The sequence below is a fragment of the Grammomys surdaster genome, unplaced genomic scaffold (assembly GCF_004785775.1).
Source record: "Grammomys surdaster isolate TR1022 unplaced genomic scaffold, NIH_TR_1.0 721, whole genome shotgun sequence".
NCBI lineage: Eukaryota > Metazoa > Chordata > Mammalia > Rodentia > Muridae > Grammomys > Grammomys surdaster.
In genome coordinates this window covers 2,151,385-2,168,420 of record NW_021605140.1, presented here as the reverse complement: position 1 = coordinate 2,168,420, position 17,036 = coordinate 2,151,385, and the positions used below count along the sequence as shown (strand labels likewise).

Sequence of the window (17,036 nt, the reverse complement as noted above, 5' to 3'; positions counted from 1 at the left end):
CATTCGTTCCCTCTGCATGTGAGGTTTTCTTAGCTTATTTCAGTGTTGGTGGCCTTCTGTCTATATACATGAAATCTGAAAGCCAGCGTTCTCTAAAACCCCTCTAAAAGCCAGCGTTCTCTCTCCTCCGTTAAAAGAGAATAAGAAAGCATGTGCTTCATTGTGACTCAAAGCTGTTTGTTCTTATATTCTCTCTCACTCTGACTCAATCTATGTGTGTGTGTTTGGGGAAGCATGTGACTGTTCATATATGTGTGCATATGCATGTGTAAATGTTTTGGGGGTTTAGAAAGATTAGTTTTTGAAATTTTTAGTTTATAATTGACTTTTATCTTTAAGCGCTTATTGTGAGTGTGTATCTATGCATGTGTGTGCATACACCATGTGCAGCGTTTGTGTGGAAGTCAGAGAACAGCTTTCAGATTGCTTCTCTCCTTCCACCACACCACGTGGGTCCCAGGGGTCATGCTCAAGTTGCCAGGTTTGGCATCTGGTAAAGATGACCTTTACCACTGAGCCATCTTGTCAGCCACCTATCTTGATCTAACCATTTAATCAACCCCCAAATATCAGGCATCCTCTCAACTTAAAACATATGCTGTCTGTCCTTTCCATCAGAGCTGTCTAGTTCACTAGCTTGTCAAAAGAAAAGGACTACATGTTAGTGTTTTTAGAAGGTGGTGCAAGAGAAAGCAAATTGTAGGTGCCGAGCACTTACCAGTTGGCTCTCCATGAGGGCCTCTGGTTAACCCCTTTCAAAGGAGGTCTTGTAGTCACAGCTTTTTAGTTGGTCACCACACTGTCACCCGTTTCTGTCCTTTTCTTCCTTGACCTTTGTCCTTGCCCTTTCCTGCCCCACAGGTGAATAAGGAGTGTGTCCGAGGTCTCTGGGCGGGGCAGCAGCAGGAGCTTGTTTTTCTCCGGAACCGGAACCCAGAGAGAGGCAGCATCCAGAATGCCAAGCAGGCACTGCGAAACATGATAAACTCATCTTGTGATCAACCTATTGGCTACCCGATCTTCGTGTCGCCCCTCACAACCTCTTACGCTGACAGCCATGACCAGCTCAAAGAAATTCTTGGGGGACCAATCAGCTTGGGAAACATCCGGAACTTCATAGTGTCCACGTGGCACAGGTAGTGGAGTTGTATCGCTCAGTAGTGGTGTGTCCTGGGCCTTGTCAGCTCTCCCGGGACGCTTGTAGAGAAAGTGGAGGTGCTGGAGCATGGTGCACACATGCTCAGTAGTGGTGTGTCCTGGGCCTTGTCAGCTCTCCCGGGACGCTTGTAGAGAAAGTGGAGGTGCTGGAGCATGGTGCACACGTGCTCTACCTGAACACCAGATGGTCGGAATCAGCTCTACACCTTCAGAAGCTGAGGTCAAGCTAGCATCTGGCTTTGGCTGACTGTAGTGAATCTGATGTAGCTGTGGCGACATCAGCAGAACTTAAGACTCCCTCTGCTCCTTTTCCTGTGTTTAATTTCCTCACTCTGCTGCAGCATCTTTCCGTCTTCTGAGAGAAAACACAGTAGAGACCTTGTATATGGATTGTCTCCTCTGCTCTGACGGTCCTTTCCAGCAGAAGGGAGCACTCCACACATGTGGTTGTGCCACAAAGATTCTTTGTTGCCATTGCAACAGTCCAGCCATCCCCAGATACAAGTTTGTAGTGTGTTAGAGTGTGCTTGCTGCATCTCCCTCTGCCCTTCTTCTGGTGAAGCCTAACATGGGGTATAGTTTGGTAGACAGTAAGGAGAACTTATAGATTATTATTCTCAGTTTCTTATTTATCAAAGCATAAAGAATATGAACTAAAGCCTTTTTTTTAAAGATAGCTTTATTACTTTCAAGTGGTTGCTGAATTTTTTTAAAGATTTATTTATGCATATGTGTAACTGTCGCTGTTTTCAGACACACCAGAAGAGGGCATCAGATCCCATTACAGATGGTTGTGAGCCACCATGTGGTTGCTGGGAATTGAACTCAGACCCTCTGAAGAGCAGTCAGTGCTCTTAACTACAGAGCCATCTCTCCAGCCCCAAGCCACAGATTCTTAATAGTGTCTTTAAATGTTCTAAAGACTAACCAGTGCTTAAAGAGTCAGATTATATTATCCTCTAATGGAACATAAGCCAGGGTAATGGTCACAGAGATTTCATTTTCAGAAAACCTCTATGTCACCTGTGCTGCTAGAAGAACTTGAGTTTCCTCCCTGGGAGAAATAGCATATAGACGAGGTTATGGTTTGCCAGTGACCAAGGGCATTCTTGGGGCAGGGTATCCAGTACCAAACTGTCAGAGCAGCTCTCTATCTTCCTGTATTTAAAAACAACAAAAACCAAAACAGGAAAGAAGGCAGAAGCAGCTCTCTAGTAACAGATACAGCAATGCTGTACACAAATTGGGTCTCAGTGTTCTCAGCAGATATTGGCAAGAATTCTGTTGTCAAAGCTCAGTACGGTAGGTAGTTCATACCTGTAATCCCAGCATTCAGGGGACTGAGGCAGGAGGATTGCTGAAATACATACTGAATTCTTGACTACTCTGGGCTACAGAATGGGGACCTATCTCAGATAACAGAGATTGTTTTTCATCCTTTTTTTTTGGGGGGGGGGTCTATTTGTTGGCTTGTTTGTTTTTGGTTTTTGAAACAGGGTTTCTCTGTGATGCTCTGGCTGCCCTGGAACTCGCTCTGTAGGCCAGGCTGGCCTCGAACTCAGCAAAACATCTGCCTCTGCCTCCTGAGTGCTAGGATTAAAGGTGTCCTCCACCAACTCCCAGCCAAACAAAGATTGAGGATTCTACCTGGGGTCCAGATGGTCCAGCTATGTTCTGCACAGTTCTTGGTATGGACCATGAAACATAGCTGTAGGGCTGGCAGAAGGACTTGAGGCAGTGAGGAGGGTGGATGTGCTTCTCAAGCTATTCTTGGGAAGCAAACCTGTTTGCTGGTACTGGTTGTACCATAAAGGCTTTGCAAAGTCAAGGTGGACATTGACAGTGCTGACAACTCAGAAGCAGAGGACTGATGCTGACATGATGGGGAGCTGAGGCTTCTGCTTTCCAATTCTTCTCCAGGCTGAGGAAAGGCTGTGGAGCTGGCTGTAACAGTGGTGGCAATATTGAAGATTCGGACACTGGAGGTGGGACTTCCTGTCCTGGTAACAATACAACCAGTGCCAGCGATCCCCACAATAATGTGTCCCAAGGAAGCACTGGACACCCAGGACAGGGAACAGGCTCCGGACTCCACCCGCCCACCACATCATACCCTCCAACACTAGGTAACTGGAAACAAAATCCTGTGTGATGTTGGCCTCTTAGCTGTCAGGCCTGTGCGTGTGCATGTCCATGCGTGTGTAAAGGAGCGTGATGTTACTTGCTTACACCCAGTAGTCGATTACACCATTGTTTGTATCTGTCAGTGATGCGAGTGTATAGATCTTGCACATGTTTGTGACACACCCCTTTAATCCCAGCACTCAGGAGACAGAGGCAGGCAGCTCTGAGTTCGAGGCCAGCCTGGTGGATCTAGTGAGTGCCAGTGAGTGCCAGGACAGCCAGGGCTACACAGAGAAACCCTGTCTCAAAAAGACAAAACCCAAGTCCCAACTATATATTACATTTTTTAAGTGAATAATATTTAATTCTTGTATTTTATTTACCTTTTCTCCTGTAGTGCAGTTGGTCAGCTTCTTCTGACACTACAGTACTGTTTACACAAGATTCTTTGTAATCACTTAGTACTTTCTTTAGCTACTTTCTCTAAAAATGGGCTCATTGGGACAGACCTAGTAAGTCTCTTGATACCTCACACTAAGAATCTTTGCAGCAAGTTTCTCTCAAGTGGGTACTCTTTGCAGTCAGCCCTTCCACCTGGGAGTGTCGTCGTTACTTCCTCCAGATTAAATCAAGCTGCTTATTAACAGCCTGCTCCCGTGCGCCTGCTCTCTCTCTCTCTCTCTCTCCTCTCCTCCCTCTCTCTCTCTCTCTCCCTCTCTCCCTCTCTCTCTCTCTGTCTTTCTTTCTTCTCTCCTTCCTTCTTTCCTTTTTCTTTTCCCTCCCTCCCTTCCTCCCTCCCTCCCTCCCTCCCTCCCTCCCTTCCTTCCTTCCACGTGTGTCTGTGTGTGTGTATAGAATGTTTTCTATTTCCACTCAGCAGTTTTCAGGCACACAGACCTTACACTCACTGTAGCTGTCCTGCTGCAGTGCACCTCAGAAGCCTCTCTTCCTTCAGCTGGACTCTGCAGCTCCCCTCCCACCCCGCCCCACCCAGCCAAATCCAGCTGCTATTCTGCTCTTGGCCTCTGAATTTGACTGTTAGATTCCACATGTATGTGAAATCATACAGTGTTTCTTTTTGGAAAGATTTATTATTTTTATGTTATATGTATGAATGTTTGCCTGCCTACATGTATGTGTTGTACAGTTTATGTGTGCAGTACCTGTGGAGGTCAGAAGAGGGAGTCCTTCCCCTGGAACTGGAGTTACAGATGTTATGAGCCACCGTCTGGGGGCTGGGAATTGAACCTACATCTGTGTAAGAGCAGCCAGTGTTCTTAATTACCAAGCTAGCTCTCCAGTTCCATGCAGTATTTCTTTAAAAAAAAAAAAAAGTTCATCTCATTTATTTTTTAAAACTCTTATTTTTCTGAAATATTTTTTTATAATATTAAATCCAGATATTTGCAATAATATGTTTTTCTTATGCCCTAGAATTGAATTTTAAAAACTTTAAGAAATAAAAAAATATATAGTTTTATGTAAATCGTACAAGAAAATAGATGGCAGGCATTTGTTTCTTTTCAGTAACCTTAAAGGTTTTAGATGTAAATGCTAAGTTCTCTAAGTTCTTGGAGTGATTGCTTAAGGAAGACAGTTAACTAGCATCGAGGCCCAGTGGAGCTTGTCTCTGTTGCTGAGAGCTGTCATTGCTTCCTGCCAGGCACTAGCCACAGTGCCCACTCAGTGCAGTGCAGTCTGGTCAGACAGTCACCGGCACGCGCCTCCATGGCCAGCCAGTCTTCCTACTGCTACAGCAGCCGCCATTCGTCCCTGCGCATGTCCACCACGGGGTTTGTGCCGTGTCGGCGCTCCTCCACCAGCCAGATATCTCTTCGAAACCTACCGTCGTCCATCCAGTCCCGGCTCTCCATGGTGAACCAGATGGAAGCTGTCAGCCAGGGAGGCATGGGCTGTGTACAGCATGGCCTGCCCTCCTCCAGCAGCTCCAGCCAGAGCATCCCGGCCTGCAAGCATCACACCCTCGTAGCCTTCCTGGGGGCAGAGGGCGGTCAGAGTAGTGCCACTGAGGCCCAGCCAGGCAATTCCTCAAGTCCTGCCAACATTTCACATGCCAGAAAGGGGGAGGTGGTCTACAGAGTCCAGGTGAGTAGGCCAGGAGCTCTGTGCTGTTTGGCTTTTGTTTTTATGTCTGTCTTGTTGAGGGGATTCCTGTGAAAACTTGACTTACTTAGGTGGGGGTTAGAGCACTTGAACGTTGGAGAAGCTCTCATTCTGCCAGCGGAAGAACGGAAAGCAGCAGCTTTTGTGGCTGTAGTACTTGTTTCCTACTTAGTACTGGTACAGAGACATCGCAGGAAGGAGTCCAAAAGGAATTGATTCATGGCTGTGCAGATTTTCTTTAACTTTCATAGTAAGCAGGGGAGAATTTAGAGAAATGGTGTCTTGTTTAGCCTTACATTTTTTGTAAACAAGGGAATGAGTTGGGAATGTTCCTCATGTATCTGTTTAGATTGTAGATCTCAGTCAGATTCTGGAAGGGATCAACGTGTCAAAGAGGAAAGAGCTGCAGTGGCCTGATGAAGGAATAAGGTTAAAAGCTGGGAGAAACAGCTGGAAAGACTGGAGTCCTCAGGAGGGCATGGAAGGCCACGTGAGTTCTCCCAGGAAGCCCCTGTGTACTTAGGTCGTCACACTCCTGCGTGCTGTTGGCTGCTCTGTGTCTTTCTGCTTGAGTGGTTGGTGGAACTGCACAGGGGGAGGGGAGCGCATTCAAGTTCTAACTGTGTGTTTTCTTCTGAGTTAATAGGTGGTTCACCGATGGGTGCCTTGCAGCAGAGACCCAAGCACACGGTCCCACATCGACAAGACAGTGCTTCTTGTCCAGATCGATGATAAATATGTGACTGTAATTGAAACCGGGGTACTAGAACTGGGGGCAGAAGTGTGAGCCTGTGCTGCATACCTGGGTTCCTTTTTCTGGCTTCCCAGCCCTTGGAGAGAAAGCAAGGTTGCAGAAGATCCACTTACGAGGACCGACCACCTGCCCTTCACAGCAGACATGGCCAGTGGCTTGGTTAAGCTCCTCTCCACCCTGACTCCTGTCACTGTCTTCATCCCCCAAATAAAGCTGAAATATTTTTTTAAGTTAGCTGCATGAAAGGCAAAACTCAGTTGGAGCCTCTTGATGGAAGGAAGGCTCTCTATGCATTTCCGCTTTAACCCATGGACTCTTGGCTAACTCTAAGCTCATATTTTTCTAATTTCTTTGCCAAAAACAGTTGCCATGGTTTTTGTTGTAGAAAATGAAATCCATTGACCATGATTTTTGCAAACAGACCCATGTGGAAGCATTTGGTTTGACATATAACAGTATAAAGGTTTAATGTACAGTGAGAAAGATGATGAATAGACATAGGTTTATCTTATTCCTTGAACACTAAAAACTTTAATGAAAAAAACTGCACTAATTTTTTACAGCAATGCACTAAATCTGAGATTTCTCAGAACATTTATTTATATATAAAAATAAAATACCATTATTTAAATTGCCTTCAGGATTAGCCCCTCCCTTTCCTGACGCACAGCCAGCAGAGCCTGCTGTTCCTTTTCTGTCAGTGCGCTGGACTCTGGAGACACACCCGCAGCTTCCTCCCTCACCTTTCCCAGAGCTGGTGACCAGTGGATCCACCTTGCGAAGGGCCGCGCCAGCTGCCCTGTCACGCCGCCCGTGTGCCACGCTTCTCCAGCTGGTGGCAGGTCCTGTTGAGGTTGCTTCTGGAACATGCTTTCGCTTTTCAAGAAAATGGAGGCCCAGGAATTTAAGAAAGGACCAGTTGCCTCTCATTTGAAGAGTTCCTGGCTCTTGACGTTACTCACGTGAAGTTCACTTTCACAAGTAAACGTTTTCAATCAGAATTGTCTGTGTGGCTCTGTTGTTGACCTGTCATCGGTAGCAGCTCTGCTCTGCTTCCTTCCTCTTCTTTCTCTATGACTTGAATTTATCTCCCGTAATTTATAGTGTATATCTGTCTTAAAAATATTTATGACTGTGAAATTGTCTTAATTCATATGTTGTCCCATAAATTATATTGGTTTTTTTTAAAGAGCATGTATTCAGAAAAATATGTACCTTGGATTTACAGCGTGGCTGTGTGCAAACTGCAGTTTAGGTTTTGTTTGCAACTCTAAGCATTTTTAAAATTTGTTTTAAACTCCAAAGAAAGTGGCCCACCTCCTCTGAGCACCTGGGGCAGCCATCTGTTTCCCCCCGTGGACAGACAGTAGAAAACAGTAGGTCAATTCATTTTGATGTCCCATGATTACTCTGTCAAAGCTGTGACCATTCCAGTGTGTGGCACTGGCCAGCTTAGTAGCTTCTGTGTTAGGCCACCCTGATATGGTATCCTCTGAGTGAGAGGAAAGAGCTGACAGGGATACAGGTGTCGGGGTGTGTCCAAACACTGCAGGAAACAAGGAGAGCTAACAGAGGCTAGCAGTGGCTTCAGACCCTGTTTGTGTTTCCTTTTATTATTTTAAAGTCGCTGTTCAGAACCCAATGTGCCTTGTATTGACGTTTCCATAGACTTCAAACTTTGCAGATGTTATCCTTTTAAAATATTTGTCAAAAGACTTATTGAATCTTTACAAAAGGAGACCTTTCTGTTTGTAAATTGACCACTGTAAAGTGTATTTCCCCACCATGATTACTCTTTTCCAGTCTTGGCAAATCCATGCTGGCCAATGTGTTCGGTGGTCTGTCTTGTGTTTAAAACTTCCCAAAGGACTTGTGCTCCCTGCTGCTTGCTTGTACCCTGCTCAAAATGAGTCTGCTTTTGTCATGACAATTACTAGGCGGTGAAGTAGAGGGTTCGCCATCTAAGCTGGAAGAGAATCCATTTTGCCAGAGAAAGAATCCAGAAGATAGACTTTAAGTGACTTGGTCAAAGGGTCAGAATTATATTTATGCCTGGTCTCCCTAATGACTGTCACATGTCATGTGCTCTAAAAGTAAGACTCCATACGTAAGACAGGGTTCTGTATGGAACATGTGTATCAAGTCTTAGTTTGGGAGAATTCAACACTTTCCTTGAAACAAGTTATTGTTTGTTACCATATAACTTTATTAAATTTATAAATTAGGAACCCTAAGAGAAAAGTCTTGTTTTTAGTTTTTTTAACCTAAAAATCAATGACCTTTAAAAAAAAGAGTCCTACTTTTCTAATTACAGTAGAGAAGATAATGATAATTAGAAATTTGTGTTTTAAAATTAAATTTATCATAATTTGTTTTTCTTCAAGTACCCTAGTGATTCGGGTTTTCTGCTTAGCCTTTTTCACTAAAATACAGAACTCTGGCATGTTTTAGTCCTTTTAGTCCATAATTACTAAAACTCCAGAGATCCATAATTTTGCAAGTAATTAAAAACAACTTTGTATCTCTTTAGATGCAGCTGCATAATTGAAGTCTGTTCTTCTATGAATTTCTCCTTTATCTTGTCCCATTTTAGGAGGACAATCCTGGAATGGCCTTGTCTTCATCTTCTTCAGTAATCAAAAAACAACAGACCAACCTATTTGTACCTTAAACCAAGCTTTTGGTGAATCGTGAGCCACGTCTTGGTGGGAACTCCCTTTTTACTCCATTTTCAAGTGGACTTTTTTGCTAACAAGCTTTACTTTTTCCACAGATCTAGGTTAGCCCGCAGTGGTGCTCTCGTGGAGCTTGGGAGGGTAGAGATGAGGCCCCGTGGAAGCTTTACAGAAAAACAGGAATTGCTTTTAGACAGTCAGTGAAGAGCTGTCAGTGACTTCTCTGTTTCCATCAACAGGGGAGAAAACACCTCCATCAGATTGCACGTGTTTTGAAAACAGTTGTTCAAGTTATTGATAATACTTCAGGTTCTTGAACCAGAAGATAAGAGACAATACATTTCTTCCTTGAAAGGCACATTAAAAAATGACTCTGGTTACTGACTGTCACATAGTGCACATGCAAATTCTTAAGGAAACCATAGCTCTCACTAAGAACTCTTTCTGGATTAGTTTATTTTTCTATATCCTCAAAGTATAAAATACAGCCTCACATTTGAGCAAGAGTCACACTGCCTTGTTACACCCTACATAGTTAGTTTCCTACCAGCATCCTCCTGCCTCAGCTGAGAACTTACCTGATAAGTGTGTCCTGCGTCATTTATCAAAAACTGGGTCTCTAATGTTTTCTCAGTGTCTAAAACCATCTCTTTTAAGGTAAATTTCAGTCAGCCTTTGTTCTAAATATATGACTTGAAAATAATAGTGTTATGTGAGAATTCTGTGAAGTTGTGTTTACTACCTACTGAAGTATAAACTTGTCTAAAGTATTAATGGCTTTCATATTTAAAGTGCATTTTCATTAGTATAAGCAAGTTTATTCCTGCATTTTCACCTCTAAGTCCTTAGTATTCTTCCTCATCTCTCTTTAGTGGCTACATAAAGTTACTTGGGACACAGACCCACTGAAATTTTCCATGTGAGATGATACATCTCTCCTAGAGGCATTTCCTTAACTCCAAGATGAATGGAGACTGTCAGTTAAAGCTTTAAGTGGTACATGTAGCCTGGTGCTGGCCCTTGAGCTTTGTGTTTCAGGCTTAGGTGGATACTGAAATTTACTGATGAAGCAAAGGAAGTATATTAGATACTGCAGTGTATTTAGTTGATAAAAATTTTTTTCATAGACATTTTTTTTAAAGTATTAGAAGACCAGCTATTTTCTTGGTTTCTCTTTCCAAACAGTCTAGTTGATGAACACCCAGGCAGCCTCATTTGGAAGTTATCACCTATTCACAAGCTGTAATCAGAAAGAAATTGCTTATCAAACAGGTCTGGAAGGATCTAACTTTGCTTGAAGGCAGAGGTCTCTCTTCTGTGGTGCATCACCTGCCAGAGTCATCTGTCCAAAACTGTATGGTGAGAATTTCTCTTTCTTGCCTAGAAACGTGTTCTTTCTGAATAGGGGCAGAAGCCCATCTGTAGGCTGGACATCCCGATGTGCCATTTTGTGTCCAGGGGACTCAAGCTGTTGGTCACGGTCATGCAGGGTTTTATGTCACACTCTTGTACCTATTGTATAGGCCTTCCCTTTTCTTAGCCTTCAGCTTTGTACCTGACAACTTGTGATTCCTTGGAAACACTAGGAGGGAGGGAGGTCCCCTCACAGGTGATGAGGGTGAGTGTGTCACCTGCACAGGATGTCATGGCTGCTCCAGGTGACTCTTTGGTGTGCTTGTTACTGAACAAAATTCTTCATATCCTAAGCTTGAGTCTGCAACCAGAATGATAGGAATGGGGAGACTCTGTGTGGCTGTGCTTTCTTAAAACTAGTTTGAGTAAATTGTCAACGTGGATGATGTTAGCCCTGTACAAGCCTGGCATCGAGTTCGGCATGAGGAAAAGGAAGAGGGACTATTAGTAGTGGTTGTGGGCAAGTGCACCTGTGGAAGGAGAGCAGCTTGCCCTTTTCTCCTCACGGGCTCTGAAAGGTCATTGCCTTTACCAGCATTCAGTATACACCAGAGATAAGGGTATGTGTCCATGCGCGTGTCTGTGAGTGTGCGTGTGAGTGTTGCTGCAAACAGCTTGTAAATACTGTAGTTGTTTAAAATGGAAACTAAAAGCTGAGAAGTCTTTTGACATATATTGATCAGAAAAAAAAAATACAGTATTGACCGTGGATAAAAACAGGAAATAAATTTTTTCATTTTGCCTTCTGTCCTTTTTTTTTTTTTTTTTTTTTTTTTGGTCAAAAATTTTAAAGAGGATACAGTGGGTTAGTTCTGTGTGGCCTTGTTTCTGAACTAATCATTCTACGCCTGTAATCGTGGGGTTTGGCTAACACCAGATAAAAGTGCACCCTGGCAGTGCCCCTTGCACAAAGGTATTTCTGCCTTCTGAGTTATGTTGCGTGTTATGGTAGAACTGTCAGATGCTAAGCGTATATATGTGCTCAGTTACACTAAGTTACAATGCAGAGGAAGGAGAGTCCTGGGTTAGTGTCCCAGGCTGCACCCTCACCAACCCGTCTTCACACATCCCCCAAGAGAGAGTTTGCATGCTCTGGACTGTCACCGGGCACGTGGTGCGTCGTTTCAAGTTGTAGCAATTTGGGAGGCCGATGATTTTCTGCAACAGAATCCCCAGCAATGTGTTCCTTCTCTCCCAGGTCACAGTGTTCCATCTTGAAGAACAGCACAGATTTGTGAGACAGGGTCCATCCCAGTTAAGCAAACATCACGTTCATTTTGGAATTAATTCCAGGGAGTGTTATCGTGAGACTTGGATCCCATGATACCTTTCTTTTCAAAGTGCAGTTTACTTAGGATATGTCATCCCAAGTGACCCAAAGGTGCTTTGCTTGCTGCATCCCCCATGTGGAAGCATCTTCCCCTGAGGTAGGCAAGGTGAGACCTTCAAGGGTCACCTGAGTGGCTTCCTGACTGTGTAGCCAGCTCTTGCCCATATTATTCTAGTTCCCCTTTCACTTGTGCTTATGGAAGACAACTGAACATAGTCGCATTTGCAGACAATTAGATGCAAGAGGACTGTGGATTGCTTTGTAGTGTGTCTGTATCAGGTGGCTAATGATCGGACTTGGGCTGGTTAGGTGCCCAGCTGTGCTAAAGGGGAAAGTTCCCGTCTGTTTCAGAGTACATTGTGTTGATGCATAAGTAAGTGGCTCATCTGAGAATACACCAGATCTCTGGGCTCATCTTGAAACAGGTTTTTATCAATACCGAATGGCACTGACACTGCTTCAGGTGAGTGGGTACTTGCCCTCTTCCTTATGGCGTCTTTCTCCGCTGCACTGATCTTGGCCCTGTGAGGGCTGGAGGAAGGCACTGGGCAGAGGACAAAGCTGACCCAGCTTACAGCCACCATACACACTCCCATCAAGCCCACGCAAGCTCAGCATGCCCCATGCTCTTACACCTGCACTACAAGGGCCAGTCACTGAATGTGGGCTTTCCCTGGGAGGAGACCTGGATTCAGAAGTGAGCATCCCTTGGTTGGAGGCTGCTTTCTGGCCAAGGACCTAATAGTGCAGTCCAGGGAAGAAGTGGTTCTCTTAGTTTGAGGGAGTTCTGTGCCACATAGCATCTGGTCAGAGGCTAGAGAAGAGGTCTACTCGAGAATGAGTTCTGGGACTGCTGACAACTATATTGGCCAAGGAACATCTATTTTCCCATGTTGAGCTTCAGTGCTGGACACAGGCTGTGGACATGAAAAGGTCTTGATTACAGGAACTCAAAACTAAACCAAGGAAAGAGTCAAGACCCAACTCAATGGGCCTGTGGCTAGGAAGACAAGGCAGTCCTTTGTCAAGCCGAAGCTGCTGGTAGACTTTGGAGCTCATAGTATTCCTTCAGGAAATACTGATTTCTACTCAGATGACGCATCTTCCTCTTGAGAGAGCTGAAGCAAGGACTTATGTCCACTGTCGGGTCCTGCTCCTCATCAGCAGAAGTCACACAGCACTCCACAGGACTAGATAGCCGTATACATGGTGGGCCATTGTAAAAAGCCGGGTGGGGACAGTGGTTCCAGCCTTACCTGGGACAGCAATGGGCTCAGGGCAGCCTTCCTTTCTGTCCCTTGTGTTCCAGGGGGAATGAGAACCCTGGGCTCCAGAAAATTCCCAGATCTCAGCTAATGAAATGGCTCGGCTGTGTCCCTGGCAGATTCTGCCAGGAGATGGCAGCAGGAGTTCAACCCACACTGGAGAGACAGGTGGGTTGTGCATGCAGAGAACAGTACATATGGGATGCCTCTTCAGAAGCAGGGTCAAGCATGAAAACAGCAATCAAGAAAGGGCACATAAGCTGAGCAGTGGTGGCGCACACCTTTAATCCCAGCACTTGGGAGGCAGAGACAGGCGGATTTCTGAGTTCGAGGCTAGCCTGGTCTACAGAGTGAGTTCCACGACAGCCAGGTCTATACAGAGAAACCCTGTCTCAAAAAACAAAAAACAAACAAAAAAAAAAAACGGGCACATAAGTCCCTATCCACAGGTAGGCCCGCCCTGGCCAAATTTTACTCCTCGGCTCCTGGACCTGCTTAACACATTGAAATTCTTTCCCTAGCAAATGTCAGTGTAGGCCCTGCAATCATAAAACTTGGAATCAAGACTGACTATTAAAACAAACCAGGCCTCGAAGCCTCAGTTTTGGTGCTTTGTCTATTAATAACAACCAAAAGACCATTCTAGAACCAAATTCTTGGATGCTCAGGGCCCTTGTGTAAGTGATGTGGTGTGTGCATGCAGCATGCACACATTCAGTATGCTCTGTGTGTGTGGTTCAGGGATTGTTCCAAGGGCCATGAACATCCTAAGCAAGTGTAATACCACCGAGCTTTATATACCCTAGGTTCTTGGTTAGGCCTGTGCCCTCAGGATTACTCGTGATACAGGAATTACAGAAACACTATATAAGTAGGTATTAAACCACATTGCTAGAAATTAGTGACAAGAAGAGAAGTGTGTGTGTTGAGTTGGCAAATTCTAGGTGCAGCATCCCAGGATACACAAGGCTTTTCCTTTGTTCTCTGATTCTTCACATGGATACCATGTGCATCTGTAAGCTTCCCCCAAAGACCAGGGGGGAGCTGAGGACCCTGGGCTCCACTTGAGGATGGGAACCTCAAGACAAAGCTTCAGGTACCTGCCTTGGCCTGGCAGATAAGGGCAAGCTGGGTGTAGCAGAGAGAGGGTAGGTAGCCTGGCACCAGCTCCCCTGGCAACTTGGAATGAACAGTGCTCCTAGGTGATTCATTGGTAACTGTGGAGGCAGCCAGTGCCTCACATAGAGCCTTGCTGCCACCCACACACCCAGATTAGGGAACCCATGCATACTCAGAAGAGATTCATGCATACACACACACATACACACACGCACAATGGAGAGGATGTGTGCACACATACTCAGAAGGGAGGGAGATGCATGCATACGCACCCTAACGCCATTCCTGATGTGAAGGAAATCACATGAGATATCTCAGAATGTTTAGTACAAGAAGAATTTAATCTGGTAGCCAGACCTGAGGAGATGGAAGATGTGCAGGAGTGAAGGGGATGGTGATGGGGAAACCACTCCCCTCACTACCACTACAAGGTAGGTGAGCAGAGGAAATAGGTTGGGGCTGTCAGAAAACTTGAAAACATTTGTTTTATTTAGGACATTGGATCGAATGCTATTGTGGAGACCTAAATTAATGACGGCTGGGACACAGTAGAAGCACATACTGTTACGGTCTGAATCGCTGAAGAATGATACCCCAGACTCAAATAGTGTGCAAAAGCAAAGAGTGTTTATTCTCACATACTGAAAGGAAACCTAAGGGTTCTTTGGAAAATCAGTTGCATTGGATGGTGTTCTGCTGGGGCAAACATGAAAGAGTGTTTTCCTGAAGTGGACACAGGAGAGAGGATGTTCTGCTAAAGCAAACACATGAAAGGATACATAGTCAAGGATTCTTTGCTAACAACATGCATGTATTGGTCCGCCTTACATTGTGTAGTTGAGCTGCGTTTGTCAGGATATGGCTAGAGAGAAGCACACCAAAAACTTCAGGTGGTGTGCTGCAGTTTGTTGGTTTTTCTGTGGACTCGGGCTGATTGGCAGAGTGATGTCAGCTGTGACAGATGCACATGCAAGGGGACACCTGATGTTTGGAGGATATAAATAGAACTCAATGGACAGTGACAGAGGCTGAGCTTGGCTTGCTTGCAACAAGCTGAACACTTGTTGATGTCACACCTTCCCTGATCTTAGCTTCTCTGAGAGAGGTATAGCTGAAAACTTCCCCTGGTCCCTCCTGCTGACTCGAGCAGAGGCCGAGGACTGGCTATCTCTGCTAGGCCATGCCACCGTTTCTGATTTCTGTTTGCTATCCCAACTCTACCAAACTGGACTGCTAGTGTATCTGTGAAGTGTTTGTGAATGATGGATCGAGCTGCCCCTGCTAACCTATGAACTGAACTGCAGATTTCCAGACAACACAGATGGGAATTGCTCCAAAGAACCTTTCTAAAGAGGTCAACTTCCCCCATATCCTTTCTTTCCCACTACCTCCGGTGGGTAGTGGGCTAAAAGGGAGGCTAAAGTATTTAAGAACCATCATTAAAATTAGGGTTTGAAAGAATTGACGTTTCACATACAGTGGCCTAATTCCACCGGGATGGAAGGACTCTGACTGAATTCACAGATTCAGTTAAAGCCAAAATGAGGAACCTTAAAGAGGGGTAGGTGATATCTGGGGGTCTGGGTGATGGTGACCCAGACTTCATATCTTGTAGGGGTAGCTCTTGACCTCTTGGCTGCAAACTTGGCTAACTGTTCTTTTGCGAGCTAGGGAGTAGGTCCTTCTACTGCAGCTGTTCCAGTAACTGACTTGCCCAGTTCTGGAAAATAGAAACTCAGGCCTGGTCTCCAGAACTGCTAGTCTGCAGTCTGTCATGGAGTCAGCCTGTCTCAGATCAATTCCCTCCTTTCAATATCTTCCTGAATGTAACAGCGAGTCTTCATTGGAGGAGAAGGCTGGTAGAAGGGGTGCTGTTTCCTGGTACTGAGTCCTACCAGACTTACCCACACAGTGATGAGAATTCCCTTACCCCAGCCCTGCTAGTGGCTCCTAGGAAAAAGTTGGAGAAAAACCCACCCCAATTTATTTTTTGTTGTTTATGTTTTTTGGTGTTGTTGCAGGGACGTTGTTGTGGGGTGTTGTTGTTGTTGTTGTTGTTTTGTTTTGTTTTGTTTAGGTCTTACTTTGCTACCCAGGTAAGTCTTAAACTTGTAATTTTCCTGCTTTATCCTCTAGAGTCCTGAGATTACAGTAGTGCACCCCTGTTCCCAGCTACACTCCTTTTTAAGGCCCCAACCCTGGAGCTGCTAAATCCCCTTGACTAAAATACAATCACATGGCCATATGGATGCTGGGAAATGTAGTCTTTCCTCTGTGTAGCCTGTGCCTACTAAAATTCAGAGCCTGCATGACTAGAGAAAGCACAAGAGGCTGATTGCTGGGACCACTGAGCAGTTCCCAATAAACACACAGGGAGATATGTGGATATCAGGATGCTAGCTTGCATCATCCTTTGTTGTCTCTGAAGAATCTGACTGACACCTATCAAAAGCAGAATGATTATAGAATGCTGAATTTGTTCTGTGAATTAATATGCAGCAGTCAGAAAAGAACAAAGAAAGAAAAGGAGAGAAAAGAAATGTGGTGGTGGTGGAGGAGGCTGGAGCAGTGTCCCAGTGGATAGGAGTAACTCTTGCTCTTCTAGAGGATCCAAGTTCAGTTCCCAGCACTCCCATCAGGCAGCCCATGAATTACCTACCTGTAATTCTAGCTCCAGGAGATCTGGCACCTGACCTCTGAGGGCATTGAACTTGTATGCATATAGACACACACATACACACATGATTAAAAAATAATAAAAATAAATCTTTTTTTTTAAAGAACGTGGCCATACATGGGGATTCATAGCCAGCCTGGTCTTTGCAGTGAGCTCCTGACCAGCCAGGGCTGTATAATAAGATGTTGTATTTGAGAGAGAGAGGGGGGGGGGAGGGGGGAGAGAATGATGTAGTAGATATTTAATTGTACTTGGGTGTTATGCTGGTTTGAGTGAGAATGGCCCCCATAGGCTCATAGGTTTGGATACTTGATCCCTAGTTGGTGGAACTGTTTGGAAAGGATTAGGAGCTGTGGCCTTGTTGGAGGAGGCATGTTACTGGGGTGTGGGCCTTGAG

At 45.0% G+C, this 17,036-nt stretch overlaps 1 protein-coding gene across 5 annotated transcripts in view; it reads left to right on the top strand.

Annotated features, from left to right (window-relative positions):
- Positions 1 to 10,994, top strand: part of Pcnx1 (pecanex 1) — a 141,938-nt gene extending 130,944 nt beyond the window's left edge. For 4 of the 5 annotated variants that reach the window (XM_028782182.1, XM_028782179.1, XM_028782181.1 and 1 more), the window contains 5 exons: positions 862 to 1,136; positions 3,079 to 3,284; positions 4,946 to 5,388; positions 5,756 to 5,896; positions 6,053 to 10,994. In XM_028782182.1, coding sequence (XP_028638015.1) covers positions 862 to 1,136; positions 3,079 to 3,284; positions 4,946 to 5,388; positions 5,756 to 5,896; positions 6,053 to 6,193 — 1,206 coding nt within the window. In that variant the 3' untranslated portion in view covers positions 6,194 to 10,994. The remainder of the gene's footprint in view (positions 1 to 861; positions 1,137 to 3,078; positions 3,285 to 4,945; positions 5,389 to 5,755; positions 5,897 to 6,052) is intronic. The other variant, XR_003713212.1, reaches the window with a different exon arrangement.
- The last annotated feature ends 6,042 nt before the right edge of the window (positions 10,995 to 17,036 follow it).